The sequence below is a fragment of the Leopardus geoffroyi genome, chromosome A2, assembly GCF_018350155.1.
Source record: "Leopardus geoffroyi isolate Oge1 chromosome A2, O.geoffroyi_Oge1_pat1.0, whole genome shotgun sequence".
NCBI classification, from domain to species: domain Eukaryota; kingdom Metazoa; phylum Chordata; class Mammalia; order Carnivora; family Felidae; genus Leopardus; species Leopardus geoffroyi.
This window is the reverse complement of record NC_059331.1, coordinates 6,844,701-6,860,565: the sequence shown is the minus strand read 5'-3', so window position 1 is coordinate 6,860,565 and position 15,865 is coordinate 6,844,701. Positions and strand designations below refer to the sequence as shown.

General features: G+C 39.3%; 1 protein-coding gene across 1 annotated transcript; it reads left to right on the top strand.

Moving 5' to 3' along the window:
- Positions 1–3,129: 3,129 nt before the first annotated feature.
- On the top strand, positions 3,130–4,071 carry LOC123607362 (olfactory receptor 24-like). The gene has a single exon (XM_045496533.1). It carries the CDS (start codon positions 3,130–3,132, stop codon positions 4,069–4,071), a length of 942 nt encoding a protein of 313 aa, XP_045352489.1.
- The last annotated feature ends 11,794 nt before the right edge of the window (positions 4,072–15,865 follow it).

Sequence of the window (15,865 nt, the reverse complement as noted above, 5' to 3'; positions counted from 1 at the left end):
AAGTGGGGGCAGACTGAGGGGGAAGCACTAGGTCGAATATTTCTGCCCACCATGTGGACCAGCAGACTGACAGAACAAAGGTGTGCAAGGTTGGGCGAAAGGAAGTGATAAATGGGAAAAAGGAGGAACAGTTATTGAGGGTAGAGGGATACATAGACTAGGCAGTTAGGGAAACCCAATATTCTACTGGTGCCTTGACGCAGGCTCTGAGCAAAGGATGATATTGTTTCTTAGCTCAGTTATAGAAGATGCTGAGGTCACCCCTCCTTTTGGAACCTGACCAAGTCAGATGGAAGGCTGCCAGTCTGAATGGCATTGCTCTGGGTGACATTTTGGTTATACGATATGAGAATGGACTGGACTCATTGTTAGTGACTGAGTGCAACTCTGGTAATGTTCCCAGTGTCTTTGACTTGTATTTTTCAGTTTGTATCTTCTAATATCCTGCAATATATTATAACATTAACACTGTTAGTAAGAATATAATACTGATATTGATGGCTTCGCGTATTGGGAAATTGAGTTAAAATCCCCCTCATTATGAATACTAATGGAAAATGGTCTGAGGAAGAGCCGATTTTAGTAATCATCAATTACTTTCTATGCTAAATAATTCACAAGCTTATCATAATGTATAAATAGAGGTAGATCAAGCGACAAAAATACAACAATGGATGTAATGGCTTTATAGGGTGGATTACTTATTTCTTCAAATTTATCCCTATCCGTACTGATAGCAAGAAATGTTAGGCATATCATCATTTTGCTATAAGACAGCCTTAGATGGGGCGCCTGGGTGGCGCAGTCGGTTAAGCGTCCGACTTCAGCCAGGTCACGATCTCGCGGTCCGTGAGTTCGAGCCCCGCGTCAGGCTCTGGGCTGATGGCTCAGAGCCTGGAGCCTGTTTCCGATTCTGTATCTCCCTCTCTCTCTGCTCCTCCCCCGTTCATGCTCTGTCTCTCTCTCTGTCCCAAAAATAAATAAACGTTGAAAAAAAAATTAAAAAAAAAAAAAAAAAAAGACAGCCTTAGCCAAGGACAGCGGTGTTTGCCTGTGTGATAAGAATTTATCCCTGCTCAAAAAATTTCTGGGATGTATTCTCTAAGCCCTTTGAATGTCATGCCTTGTAAGAGAGTCTTGGTTTGTCTGGAGATCTTGAGTCACATTTGTTGTGATTTGAGGTGGGGATTGGCCCTACCAGATAGTCTTAGGGAGGAAATGGCCACAATAGGTAGTAATAACACGATTTCAGGAGGGGACTTGGGTCACATGGTATCAGCCAATCTTCAGAGGACTGGAGCTTAGAGACTGATATGAGGGACGAGGACAGGCATTTGTTCCCACGTGATGGAGTCTCCGTAAAAATTCCAAACACTGAAGTTAAGGAGAGCTTCCCTGATTGGCAATATTCTGTGTGTATTAAAGACGATGCCGTCTTGACTCTGGTGATAGTTGACGATGGAGGCTCAATATTTGGTATTTTACTGGGCTCTGCCCTGTGTGCTGCCTTTACTGGTTGATTTTAATCTGCACCCTTTAGCTGTAACAAACTACTTTTTAATTGAAGGATAGTTGACATGCCATGGTACATTGATTTCAAGTGTACAACATAGTGATTCAACAATTCTATACATTATTCAGTGCTTACCACAATAATACAGTTACCATCTGTCACCATACAAAGTTATTAGAATACGATTGGCAGCTGTAATAAACTCTAACTGGGAGGATAATAATTGTAACCATGAATATAACATCTGTGTGTCTTTCTAGTAAATTATGAAATTGTGGGTTGTTAGGGAGCCCCTAAACATGCAGTTAGTGTCAGAATGAGGGCAGTCTTGTGGAATGAGTTCCTTCCAACTTTATAATGGGCCAACTGTCACACTCTGATAGCATTTGGTGATTTCCATGGTGTAAGTAAGATCACAATGATCAATTTTAGACTACTGACATTTTTTTTTCAGAGTTTATTTTATTTTTTTTCAATATATGAAATTTATTGTCAAATTGGTTTCCATACAACACCCAGTGCTCATCCCAAAAGGTGCCCTCCTCAGTACCCATCACCCACCCTCCCCTCCCTCCCACCCCCCATCAACCCTCAGTTTGTTCTCAGTTTTTAACAGTCTCTTATGCTTTGGCTCTCTCCCACTCTAACCTCTTTTTTTTTTTTTTTCTTCCCCTCCCCCATGGGATTCTGTTAAGTTTCTCAAGATCCACATAAGAGTGAAACCATATGGTATCTGTCTTTCTCTGTATGGCTTATTTCACTTAGCATCACACTCTCCAGTTCCATCCACGTTGCTACAAAAGGCCATATTTCATTCTTTCTCATTGCCACGTAGTATTCCATTGTGTATATAAACCACAATAGACTACTGACATTTTAACAAAATTTATTAAAGTTTAAGTATCTACTCTTGTGAGACAATAGAAATAAACTTCAAAACACCTTTCCTGTTCCAGGTGGTATGATGAAAATCTCTTTATTTCCGATTTATCCATCATACCAAGTTAGAAGTTACATACTCTAGGTTCTTTATTTTAGTGGTTTCACAAAATCTTTTATCATATGTGTTTGACAAAGAAGGTCCAAAATACTCGATATTTCTATTCTCCTGCAAAGCAATACAAGAACATTGTAATTTTTCATTCTAATTACCTCTATTATATGCTCTGTTATTGTTGCTTAATATTTTAATTCACCTTGATTACACACATTTTACAATTATTACTTTACAGACTTGGTGTTTTGTTTAAATTTTTCCTACACATATACCAATTTCTTAGTAAACCATTGCTTCTTGGACATCACTTACTCTGTGGATTCCATTTATTTTAGCCTGACGCATATTCTTGAGTAATTCTTTCAGCAAAAACCCATGCATGCTGTCCTCTCCCAATCTGTATCTGAAGTGGCAACACCCCAGTCAAGGTCCTTTGAACGGAGTCTTCAAACCTGTGTTGTTGTAATGTATCAATTGTTCAAGGTGCAAAATATATATAAGCTACTATTGTAAATAACACAGATAAGCAATTGGTTACAAGCTCATCTAAACTTCTGGACTCATCTCCATGGCATTCATGTAACTGCCCCCTTTCAATACTTTCAGAGGAATGATACCCATGGGACCAAGGAACCGAACCAGCGCATTAGAATTCATCCTCCTGGGGCTTTCAGAAACTCCAGAGCAGGAGAGCCTCCTCTTCTCTCTGTTCCTCTGCATGTATGTGGTCATGGCCATGGGAAACCTTTCAATCATCCTGGCAATCAGCTCAGACTCCCACCTCCACACCCCCATGTACTTCTTCTTAGCTAACCTGTCTTTGGTTGATTTTGGTCTGGCCACCAACACAGTCCCCAAGATGCTGGTGAACATCCAAATCAGGAGCAAGTCAATCTCCTATGCCTGCTGCCTGACCCAGATGTACTTTTTCCATTTCTTTGGCATCATGGACAGTGTCCTGATTGCTGTGATGGCTTATGACAGGTTTGTGGCTATATGTCACCCCTTACACTATACCGCCATCATGAGCCCACGCCTCTGTGGCCTGCTGGCCGGTAGCCCATGGGTGTTTTCCTACTTTATATCCCTCACTCATATTCTCCTGATGGCTCGTCTGGTTTTCTGTGGGAACAATGAGCTACCTCACTACTTCTGTGACCTCACTCCCCTTCTCAGGCTTTCTTGCACTGACACGTCTGTGAACAAGATCTTTGTGCTCATTGTGGCTGGGCTGGTGATAGCCACGCCTTTTATCTGCATCCTGGCCTCCTATGCTCGCATCATTGTGGCCATCATGAAAGTCCCTTCTGCAGGGGGCAGGAAGAAAGCCTTTTCCACCTGCAGCTCCCACCTCTCTGTGGTTGCTCTCCTTTATGGGACCACCATCGGGGTCTATCTGTGCCCCTCCTCTGTCCGCACAGCTGTGAAGGAGAAAGCCTCTGCTGTGATGTACACTACAGTCACCCCCATGCTGAACCCCTTTATCTATAGCTTGAGGAACAGAGATCTGAAGGGGGCCCTGAGGAAGCTTGTCAACAGAAAGGTCACTTCATCTTCCTGACCACAAGGACACCTGGAAACTTCCAGGAAGTAGGATCTCAACATCTAGGGTCTTGGGCACAAGTATGGAATTGCACGGTTTGGGAAAACAGCCACTCTGGAGTTTGAGTTGTAGAAGTTTCCAAGGAAATCTCAAGATGGCCCTATTACTCTATGTTCTCAATTACTGGGACAAGTAAGGATGTGTCAAGATCAGTCTAGCCCTACCAGATTGGATTTGTCCTGATTCAAAATCCAGTTAGCTTTCCACAAATATTTATTGAGTTCATGTTCTCAACTTGATATAGGTGCTAGCCAGGGAGTGGTGAGGAGACACAAGGTTCCTATAGTGTGGAGTTTATAGCTGCATGTGGGAGATGACACTGGACACTAACTATAATAGAACGAAATACGCACACGAGGGCAAGGATAGGACAGAGTAGGAACACCCAACAGAGTCTGGAAGGGGGGATCAGGGAAGGTTCCCTAAAAGAGATGATCCTTCACTTCAAAGGATAAGATGATGTTTTTCAGGCAAATATGAGGAGAAAGAGTATCAGGAAAAAAAAAAACAGTATGTGAAAAGACGAGAAAGCAAGAGAAAGTGAAAGTGAAATATCCAGCTATGGTGAATGACTTGGGTCATGCCAGATCGAGGACTTTGGGACCAACTCAAAGTTTTGCTTTTTCCAGAGAACCAGGCAGTTAATTGACTTCCAGGGACCAAAGTCAGGGAGCATGTGAATGAATCATGCCCCCTCTGCCCTTCACTCTTATTCTGTCTTCTGGAGGAAAAAGATGGTATGAGCTAGATAAAAGTTGCACAAGTCACAAGGGAAAAAATTCAGGCCATGCATTAAGGAGATGAGGAATGGTATAAGTCTTTCAATGAGAAAAATGCCAATCAATTGAATCATGAATGTCTAAGCCAAAAGGAAGCTAAGGCATATCTCCATCATCATATATGCCTGTGGAATGCATAGGAGTAGTAACACTGCTTACAACAGAAGTGAGAGCTAATTCATTATGAGTTTATCTTGTGCCATACACCGTACTATGTTTCTTTTCTTTGTTTCATTTAGTCATTCTAAAGCCCCTATGAAGGTAATACATTTCTTTTTTTTTTTTTTTTAATTATTGGGTAGTAGTGCTAATACTCATATAGAGATTTACAACTGAAGTGAAATGAGTGGTGCCTTTTCAGGGGCCAGAAATTTTCAAATGGTGCTAAGGAGCTGACATCATCTTAAGCTGAATGGCTTTGAATGATCACACATCCAATTTGCCTTTGGTACTTCCTTCCATGAAAATTAAATTAGAATTTCTCAGTTGAACAAACAGATACCAGACCTGGTACTGTTATGGCAACTATTAGGGAGAGCATAGGTAGAAAAATCCATTTAGTGGGGGAATGTCCTAATGGATAAAATACAGAATTTAAAAATTTTGGAGTTTGCAATGGAGTACCCATGCATCTGGTCATGGAATGTTTTGGATAACTAAAAACACAGGTGAAAGTTGATCCACAGCCTCTCCCTTCCTAAGTTTCCTTCCGTTCTCTTGCCACATGCATGGAAGTAATCACAGTGTTGGCTGGGAGAGAGCTGGAATTTTCAAACTTGGAAGACTATTACAACCTGGGACTCAGAATATTTGTGAATATTTCTCTCTGATACAGAAAGATATGGCTTGAGCTAAAGCACTGATTTGACCCCCTCCCCTTCTATGGAATGAAAGATTCATTGGCCAATAAAAATCTCTTAAGGTTTTGTTAGCTAAACTGTCTTCAATTGTTTTATGTTAAGACATAAAAAATGCTGATTCAAAGGGGCACACATACCCCAATGTTTATAGCAGCACTATCAACAATAGTCAAATTATGGAAAGAGCCCAAATGTCCATCAGCTGATAAATGGATAAAGATGTGGTATGTGTGCATGTATGTATGTATGTATGTGCGTATGAGTGTGCATGTGTATATACATATACATGATGGAATATTACTCAGTGATCAAAAAGAATGAAATCTTGCCATTGCAACAACGTGGATGGAACTAGAGGGTATTATGCTAAGTGAAATAGGTCAGTCAGAGAATGACAAATATCATATGATTTCACTCATATGTGGAATTTAAGAAATTAGGAGGAGGGAAGGAAAAATAAGACAAAAAGAGAGAGGGCACCAAGCCATAAGAGAGTCTTAAATACAGAGAACAAACTGAGGGTTGCTGGAGGAGAGTTGTTGGGGGGATGGGCTAATGGGCAGGAGCATTAAGGAGGACATTTTTGGGATGAGCAGTGGATGTTTATATGTAAGTGATGAATCACTAAATTTTACTCCTGAAACCAATACTACACTATATGTTAACTAACTTGGATTTAAATAAATTAAAAAAAAAATTTTAGGGTCTTCTGGGTGACTCAGTCCCTTAAGCGTCTGACCTCAGCTCAGATCATGATCCTGCGGTTCATGGGTTTAAGCCCCATTTCAAGCTCTGTGCTGACAGCTCGGAGCCAGGAGGCTGCTTCAGATTCTTGTTTCCATCTTTCTCTCTGCCCCTCCCTCACTTGTGTTCTTCTCTCTCTCTCTCTCTCTCTCTCTCTCTCTCAAAAATAAACATTAAAAATTTATTTTTTATTTTTTATTTTATTTTTATTATTTATTTTTGAGAGAGAGCAGGGGGAGGGGCAGAGAGATAGAGGGAGAAAAGATCCCAAGCAGGCTTCATGCTGTCAGCACAGAGCCCAATGTGGGGTTTGAACTCACAAACCGTGAGATCATGACCTGAGCTGAAATCAAGAGCTGGACATCAACTGACTGAGCCACCCAGGCACCCCCCAAATTTTTTTTTTAAAAGGAGATTGCATCCTCTGGGCAAATATCTAGTAGTGCAATTGCCCGGTCATAGGGTAGCTCTATCTCTAAGTTTCTGAGGAGCCTCCACACTGTTTTCCAGAGTGGCTGCACCAGTTTGCATTCCTGTCAACAGTGTAAGAGGGTTGCCTTTTCTCTGCACCCTCACCAACATCTTTTGTTTCCTGTGTTGCTAATTTTAGTCATTCTGACAGGTGTGAAGCGATATCTCATTGTGGTTTTGATTTGTATTTCCCTAATGATAAGTGACACTTTTCATGTGTCTGTTAGCGGTTTATGTGTCTTTGGAGAAATGTCTGTTCATGTCTTCTGCCCATTCCTTCACTGGATTACTTATTTTGAGTGTTGAGTTTGATAAGTTCTTTATAGATTTTGGATACTAGCCCTTCATCTGATATGTCATTTGCAAATATCTTCTACCATTCCATTGGTTGCCTTTTAGTTTTGTTGATTGTTTCCTTTGCTGTGCAGAAGTTTTCTATCTTTATGAAGTCCCAGTAGTTCATTTTTCCTTTTGTTTCCCTTGCTTCCAGAGACACGTCTAGTAAGAATTTCTTCAGCTGAGGTCAAAGAGGCTGCTGCCTGTTTTTTCCTCTAGGGTTTTGATGGTTTATTTTCTTACATTAGGTCTTTCATCCATTTTGAATTTTTTGTATATGGTGTAAGAAGGTGGTATAGTTTCATTCTTCTGCATGTCGCTGTCCAGTTTCCCCAGCACCATTTGTTGAAGAAGCTGTCTCTTTTCCATTGGATTTTCTTTCATGCTTTGTTGAAGATTAGTTGACCATATAGTTGTGGGTCCATTTCTGGACCCCATTTCTGGGTTCTCTATTCTGTTCTATTGATCTATGTGGTGTTTTTGTTTTTTTGTGTGTGTGTCAGTACCATACTGTCTTGATGATTACAGCTTTGCAATACAGCTTGAAGTCCAGAATTATGATGCATTCCACTTTGCTTTTCTTTTTCAACATTACCTTGGCCATTCATGCTTTTCTTTTTCAACATTACTTTGGCTATTCAGGGTCTCTTCTTGTTCCATACAAATTTTAGAATTATTTGTTCTAGCTCTGTGAAAAATGCTGCTGTTACTTTGATAGGGATTGCATTGAATGTGTAGATTGCTTTGGGTAGTGTAGACATTTTGACAATATTTGTTCTTCTAAAATACTGATTTGAAGGGGCACATGTACCCCAATGTTTATAGTAGCACTATCAATAATAGCCAAATTATGGAAAGAGCCAAAAGGTCCATTGATTGGTGAATAGATAAAGAAGGTATGGAGGGAATATATATAAGATGGAACACTACTCAGCTATCAAAAGAAAGAAATCTTGGCATTTGCAAAGACATGGATGGAACTAGAATGTATTATGCTAAGTGAAATAAGTCAGTCAGAGAAAGTCAGATTTCACTTATATGTGGAATTTAAGAAACAAAACTGTTGAACATAGGGTAAGGGGAGGAAAAATAAAATAAGATAAAAACAGAGAGGGAGGCAGCCCATAAGAGATTCTTAAATATAAAGAACAAACTGAGGGTTGCTGGAGGGGAGTTGGGAGGTGGGCTAAATGGGTGATGGCATTAAGGAGGACACTTGTGATGAGCACTGGGTGTTATATGTAAGTGATGAATCACTCAGTTCTGCTCCTGAAACAAATACTACACTATACATTAATTAACTTGAATTTTAATAAAATCTTGGAAGAAAAAAAACTTAATAAGAAGATTGAATTGGTAATCCAAAATCTCCCAAGAAAGAAAAGCTTGGGACCAGATGGCTTCAGTGGTCCAAACTTGTAGAGACGAATTAGCACCAGTACTACTCAAACTCTTCCAGAAAGAGGAGGAACACTTCCAACCTCGTTCTGTGAGGCCAGCATTGCCCTGGTATCGAAGCCAGGCAAAGACACTGTAAGAAAATAAAATTACAGACCAACCTCCTTTATGAATACTAATGCAAAAATCCTCAACAAAATACTAACAACCCCCAACATAGTGACAGAATTGTACATCACGACCAAGTGAGGTTGATTCCTGGAATGCAAGAATAGTCCAACACAAGAAAAATCAGTCAATGTATATAGCACATCAATAGAGTGAAGGGGGAGAAACACATGATTATTTCAATTGTTGAAGAGAAATCACTTGATGAAATTTAACAGCCTTTTGTGCTATAAATACCCAAGAAACTAAGAATGGAAGGAAACTACCTCAATACAATAAAGGTCAGACGTTAAAAAAAAATAAAAGAAAAAACCCAACAAATATAGCTGACACCATACTCAATGGTGAAAGACTAAAAGCTTTTCTTCTAAGATCAGGAATAAAACAAGAATGCCTGATCTTATCACTTCTTTTCAACATAATATGAGAAGTCTTAGCCAGAGCAATTAGGCAGGAAAAATAAATAAAAGACATAAAAAATGGAAAGGAAAAAGTAAAATGATTTCTGTTCACAGATGGTTTGATCTTATATGTAGAAAACCCCAAAGATGTCACACACACACACACACACACACACAAGCTAATGAATTCAGTAAAGCTAAACACACTAGAGCTAATAAATTCAGCAAAGCTATACAAAGTTGTACAAAGGATATAAAATCAGCACACATAAATCAGTGTGTATCTACACACCAACAATGAACCATCTGCAAAGGAAATCAAGAAAATAATCCCACTTACAATAGCATCAAAAAAGGATACAATGTAATGCTTAGGAATAAACTTAACCAAGGGGCAAAAAATTTATATACTGAAAACTACAAAACATTGTTGAAAGAAACTGAAAAAGACACAGATAAATAAGAAAAACTTCTGTATTCACAGATTGGAAGACTTAATATTGTTAAGATGTCAGTACTACCTAAAGCAAGTGACAGATTCACTATGCCATAAAATCCCTATGCAAATTTCAGCAACATTTTATGCAGAAATAGAAAAATCTACCATAAAGTTCATATGGATTTCAAAGACTCTAAATAGCCAAATTACTCTTGAAACATAGGAACACACTCAGAGGCCTCACACTTCATGGTCCTAAAACTTACTACAAAGCACAGTAATCAAAATAGTATGGTGCTAGCATAAATACAGACATAGAAATTAATGGAATAGAATAGAGGGCCCAGAAATAAACCCTTGCATATATGGTCAAATGATTTTTGATGAAGGTGGCAAGACAGTTCAGTGGGGTAAAGGACTATCTTTTCAACAAATGGTGTTGGGAAACCAGAATCCACATGCAAAAAAACTGACCCCAAATGGTGGGCCCCTACCTTCCACCATATACAAAAATTAACTTAAAATGGATCAAAGACTCAAACCTAAGAGCTATAGCTATCGAATATTTTGGAAGAAAACATAGAAGGGAAACCTTAAGACATTGGATTTTGCAATGATTTCTTAATTATGGCATCAAAGTCACAGACAACAAGAGAAAATCCAGATAAATTGTCCTTCATCAAAATTTAAAAACTTTTGGAGCTTTCTGAGTGGTCTGTATGCCCCAAAGGTACCACAAGGGAAAGCTAGTGGGAGCTGCTGCCTTGTGCCCACTGGTAGATCTGGGTCACTGTGGTCTCCTGCTCCACCTGAAACTTCCAAACCTTATGGTAATGTCTCTTAGATCAACTCTAACTCAGAAAGGGATTGTGGGAGACCTGATTCGGGGTTAGACACTTTAGACACAGTGGGAAATCACCCCATGAAGCATTGCTGTGTTCTACTCTTTTACTGAAATCATGTACATGTGTGTCCCCATACGTAAATGTGGTTGCCAGTGGTTAAATTATGGGTTTGATTACATGCAATAAATATAAAATTTGTATATAGAAAAAATTTTTTTGAAAACTTCTGCACATCAAATGACACTATCAACAGAATGAAAAGGCAACTGATGGAATGACAAAAATGTTTGCAAACCATGTATCTGATAAGGGATTAGTATCTAAGATATATAAAGAACTCCACGTCATCAACAACAACAGAACCAAACGATGCAATTAAAAATGGGAAAGGGTTGGGCGTCTGGGTGGCCCAGTCAGTTAAGCATCCGACTTCAGCTCCGGTCATGATCTCACAGTTTGTGAGTTAGAGCCCCGCATCGGGTTCTGTGCTGACAGCTCAGAGCCTGGAGCCTGCTTCGGATTCTGTGTCTCCCCCTCTCTCTGCCCCTTCCCTGCTCACTCTCTGTGTTTCTCTGTCTCTCAATAATAAATAAATGTTTAAAAAAAATGGGAAAGGATTTAAATAGACATTTTTCTAAAGTCGATATACAAATGGCCAATAAGCACATGAAAAACTATTCAGTATCATTATTCATTAGGAAAGTGCATATCAACCCCAGTGAGATACCACTTCACACTTATTCGGATGAGTATTATAAAAACAAACAAAACAAATAGAAAAAATGTTTTGGCAAGTATATGGATAAAGTGGAACCTTTGCTGGTTAGAAATATAAAATGGTGTAGATGTTATGGAAGATAGTAAGGCATTTCCTCAAAAAATGAAACCTAGAATTATCATATGATCCAACATTCCACTTTTGGGTATATGCCCCCAGAAATTGAAAGCAAAGACTCAAATACATCTATGTTCATAGCACCATTATTCACCATAACTACCCAAGTGTCCATTGCTGCTACAACATGGATGAATCTTGAAGACATTATGCCAAGTGAAATAAGCCATACACAAAAATCCAAATACTGTGTGATTCCACTTATATGAGGTGCAAAGAGGAGTCAGATTCATAGAGACAGCGAAATGGTACTCCCAGTGGCTGGAGGGAGAGGGGATGGGGAGTTAGCCTTTAAGGAGACAGGGTTTTAGTTTGGGAAGATGAAAAGTTCTGGAGATGGATGGACGGGCACCTGGGTGGCTCAGTCAGTTAAGTATCCAACTTCGGCTCAGGTCCTGATCTCACAGTTCATGAGTTCGAGCCCCACGTCAGGCTCTGTGCTGATAGCTCGGTGCCTGGAGCCTGCTTTAGATTCTTCGTCTTCTTCTCTCTCTGACCCTCTGTCTCTCTCTCAAAAATAAATAAACACTAAAAAGGTTAAAAATGGTTAAAGTAGTAAAGAGAGAGAGATAAAATCTTTTCCTTTAAGCAGTGAGAATATGAGTGATTTTACTTTCTCTTTTGTGCCTTCCCGTGTTTTCCAAGTTTCCTTCAATTAACATTCTTGCTTTGGTAAAAGAAAGAAGCATGGATGCATTTAAAAAATACATTTTAAAGGATGTTCAAGAAAAATAAAGGCTATTTTGAAAGTTGACTCTTATCAACCACGTCTAATGGCAATAGCATCAGGGAAAAAAAGAACAGGGGAACCGAAATCATATTTTAGAGGCAATTTATAAGGTGACTTTAGTGAGTGGAATACTGTCCACCTCCCTTCCCCGAAATTCATGTCCACCCAGAATCTCAGACTGTGACCTTATGAAGATTAAGACTTTTTTTCAGGTGAAATAAAGGTAAGGATTTTAAGATGAAACCATTTTAGGATTAGCACTAAATCCAAAAACTGGCATCCTTATATAAGGAAGGGATACCTTTGAGGCACACAGAGCAGAAGGTCATGTGAGGACGAATGCAGATCTTGGGCTTATATAGTCCCACTCCAAGGAATGCCAAGGGTCTCCAGCTGCCAGAAGAAGTTAGGATAGAAGCAGAAAATGGATTCTTTCTCAGTTTCCAGAGGGAACTAAGCCTGCCCAAACCTTGATTTTGGACTTCTGGCCTCCGAAACTATGAGAGAATAAATTTTGGTGTTAAAAAAAAAATGTTAGGGGCGCCTGGGTGGCGCAGTCGGTTGAGCGTCCGACTTCAACCGGGTCACAATCTCGCGGTCCGTGAGTTCGAGCCCCGCGTCAGGCTCTGGGCTGATGGCTCAGAGCCTGGAGCCTGTTTCCGATTCTGTGTCTCCCTCTCTCTGCCCCTCCCCTGTTCATGCTCTGTCTCTCTCTGTCCCCCCAAAAATAAATAAACGTTGAAAAAAAAATTTAAAAAAAATGTTAAAAATACAGGGGTTCAAATAATGATTGAAAAAAACCCCACACTCATTGTCACCTGTGGAAAATGTTAGAGGGCCAAGAAATTATTTTGAAAATCAATAAATAGATGGAAATAATATTAAGATTCAAGCATTTTTTTTTTTTTTTTTTTTTTTACCAACACTCCTCTACAAATAGTACCTCAGACTGACCAGAGACTTAAGGAGGGGAAGTTTATTTTTGTAGTATTCCAGCTCATAAATGAATGTCTGGTAGACATTTATTTGCAATCTTTCATCAAATATTGTGTTTAGACAATGAATCTCAATGACTGCAGATTTCGCAAAAAGAGAGACAATGGAAAATATGTGCCTCGTCCAGCATTACACTGTTTGTAGGGATATAAACTGGTGCGGCCACTATGAAAAACAGTGCAAAGCTTCAAGAAATAAAAAAATGGAACTACGGTATGATCCAGCCATCTCACTTCTGGGTATATGTCCAAAGGAAATGAAATCAACTTGAGGAAATACCTATATGCCCATGTTCACTGCAGCATTATTCACACTAGTCAAGATAAGGAAACAACCTAAGTTGCCCATTGACGAATGAATGAGGAAAATATGGTGTGTATATATTCAATGGAATATTATTCAGCCTTAAAAATGAAGGAAATCCTTATACTAAGTGAACTAAGTCAGAAAAAGACAGATATCATATGTTTTCACTCGTATGTGGAATTTGAGAAACTTCACAGAAGACCGTGGGGGAAGGGAAGGAAAAGTGAGTTACAAACACAGAGGGAGGCAAACCCATAAGAGACTCTTAAATACAGAGAACAGACTGGTGGGGGGCTGGGGGGCAGGGAAAATGGGTGATTGGCATTAAAGAGGGCACTTGTTAGGATGAGCATTGCATGTTACATGTAAGTGATGAATCATGCGAATCTATTCCTGAAGCCAAAACTATACTGTATACAGTGTATGTTAGCTAACTTGACAATAAATTACTTTTTTAAAAAAACAGTAAAAAAAAAAAAAAATGAAGGAAATCCTGCAACAACTCGTATTGTTTGCAAAAATACGAATGAATGGAAGGAATTATGCTAAGTGAAATGAGACAGTCAGAGAAAGACAAACATTGCATGGTATCATTTGTATGTGAAATTTTCTAAAATTTGAATTCATAGAAACAGAGAGTAGAATAGTAGTCTCCAGTGGCCAGGGGGTGGGGGGAAATTGGGATCAGGTTGGTAAAAAGATAACAAATTTTCAGTTATAAGATGAATAACATCTGGAGATATAATGTATACCATGGTGACTGTAGTTAATAATACTGTACCACACCATTGAAATTTGCTAAGGTAGTAGAATTGTTCTCACTAAAAAAAAAAGTAAACCTGTGAGGTGATGGATATGTTAATTAACTTGATTGTGGGGATCCTTTCACAATGTATGTGTATATAAAACCATGACTTTGTATGCTTGAAATATATCACAAAACAATTTTATTTGTCAATTATATCTTAATAAAGTTGGAAAAAAATATGCCTTCTGAGGAAAGTCTAGCAACCACCTATGGAGTATCCTTCTTCCCCAATATCAAGCCTGATTTTGATTCAAGTGTATACATCTAAACATAAATTTATAATTACAACCATTGCGAGGCATATTTGAGACCATACCATACAAATCAACCAGTAAAATCTAGACCACTTCAACAGATAAATTCCAAGAGGGCATAAACAAGAGGGAAAGAAATCCTAGAACTTAAAAGGGAATTGAAGCAGCAATCAATTAAAAAAATTTTTTTAATGTTTTACTTATTTCTGAGACACAGAGGGAGACAGAATGCGGGCAGGGGATGGGCAGAGAGAGAGGGAGACACAGAACCCGAAGCAGGCTCCAGGCTCCGAGCTGTCAGCACAGAGCCCGATGCAGGGCTTGAACTCATGAAAGGTGAGATCATGACCTGAGCCCTAAGTCAAATGCTTAACCAACTGAGCCATCAGGCGCCCCTAGACAGCAATCAATTAATTGGAACATATGGGTATTTTGGGATTCTAATGTGAAAAACATGATAAAAAGCTATGAGGCAATTTGGGTAATTTGAATATTTGAGGATATATATTATTAATATTTTAAAGTAAAATAACAGTATTGTGTTTATTCTTTTAAAAAGAAGGTTTTTTGGAGCGCCTGGGTGGCTCAGTTGGTTGGGCGTCCGACTTCAGCTCAGGTCATGATCTCATGGTTTGTGGGTTCAAGCCCCACGTCGGGATCCGTGCTGATAGCTCAGAGGCTGCAGCCTGCTTCAGATTCTGTGTCTCCCTCTCTCTCTGCCTTCCTACGCTCGCACTGTCTCTCTCTTTCTCTCTCTCTCTCTCTCTCTCTCTCTCTCTCTCTCAAAAATAAATAAACATTAAAAAAGGTTAAAAGTAAAAGATTTTAAAAAGAAGGTTTTTTGGGGGTGCCTGTGTGACTTGGTTAAGCTTCTGACTTCGGCTCAGGTCATGATCTCATGGTCTGTGAGTTCAAGCCCCGCATTGGGCTCTGTGCTGACAGCTCAGAGCCTGGAGCCTGCTTCAGATTCTGTGTCTCCCTTTCTCTTTGCCACTCCCCTGCATGCATGCGCTCTCTCTCTCTCTCAAAAATGAATATTAAAAAAATTTTAAATAAATAAAAGAAGGGTTTTTTTTTTTAAGAGACATATCGAAATCATATGATATATGGGATTTGCTCTGATATAATTCTGGTTAAGAGCTCAAAGTAGAATACAGGTGAACAAGACTCTGAATCAATAATCATTAAAACTGAGTGACAAATACACGTGGTTTCATCACATTAAGCTGATCCATGAGAAAAATTGCCCATCTTCTTGGTCAAAAATGGTAGAATGTTGGCAATTTCGTATGACTCAGCCTAGTATTATGTTCTCTACTTTT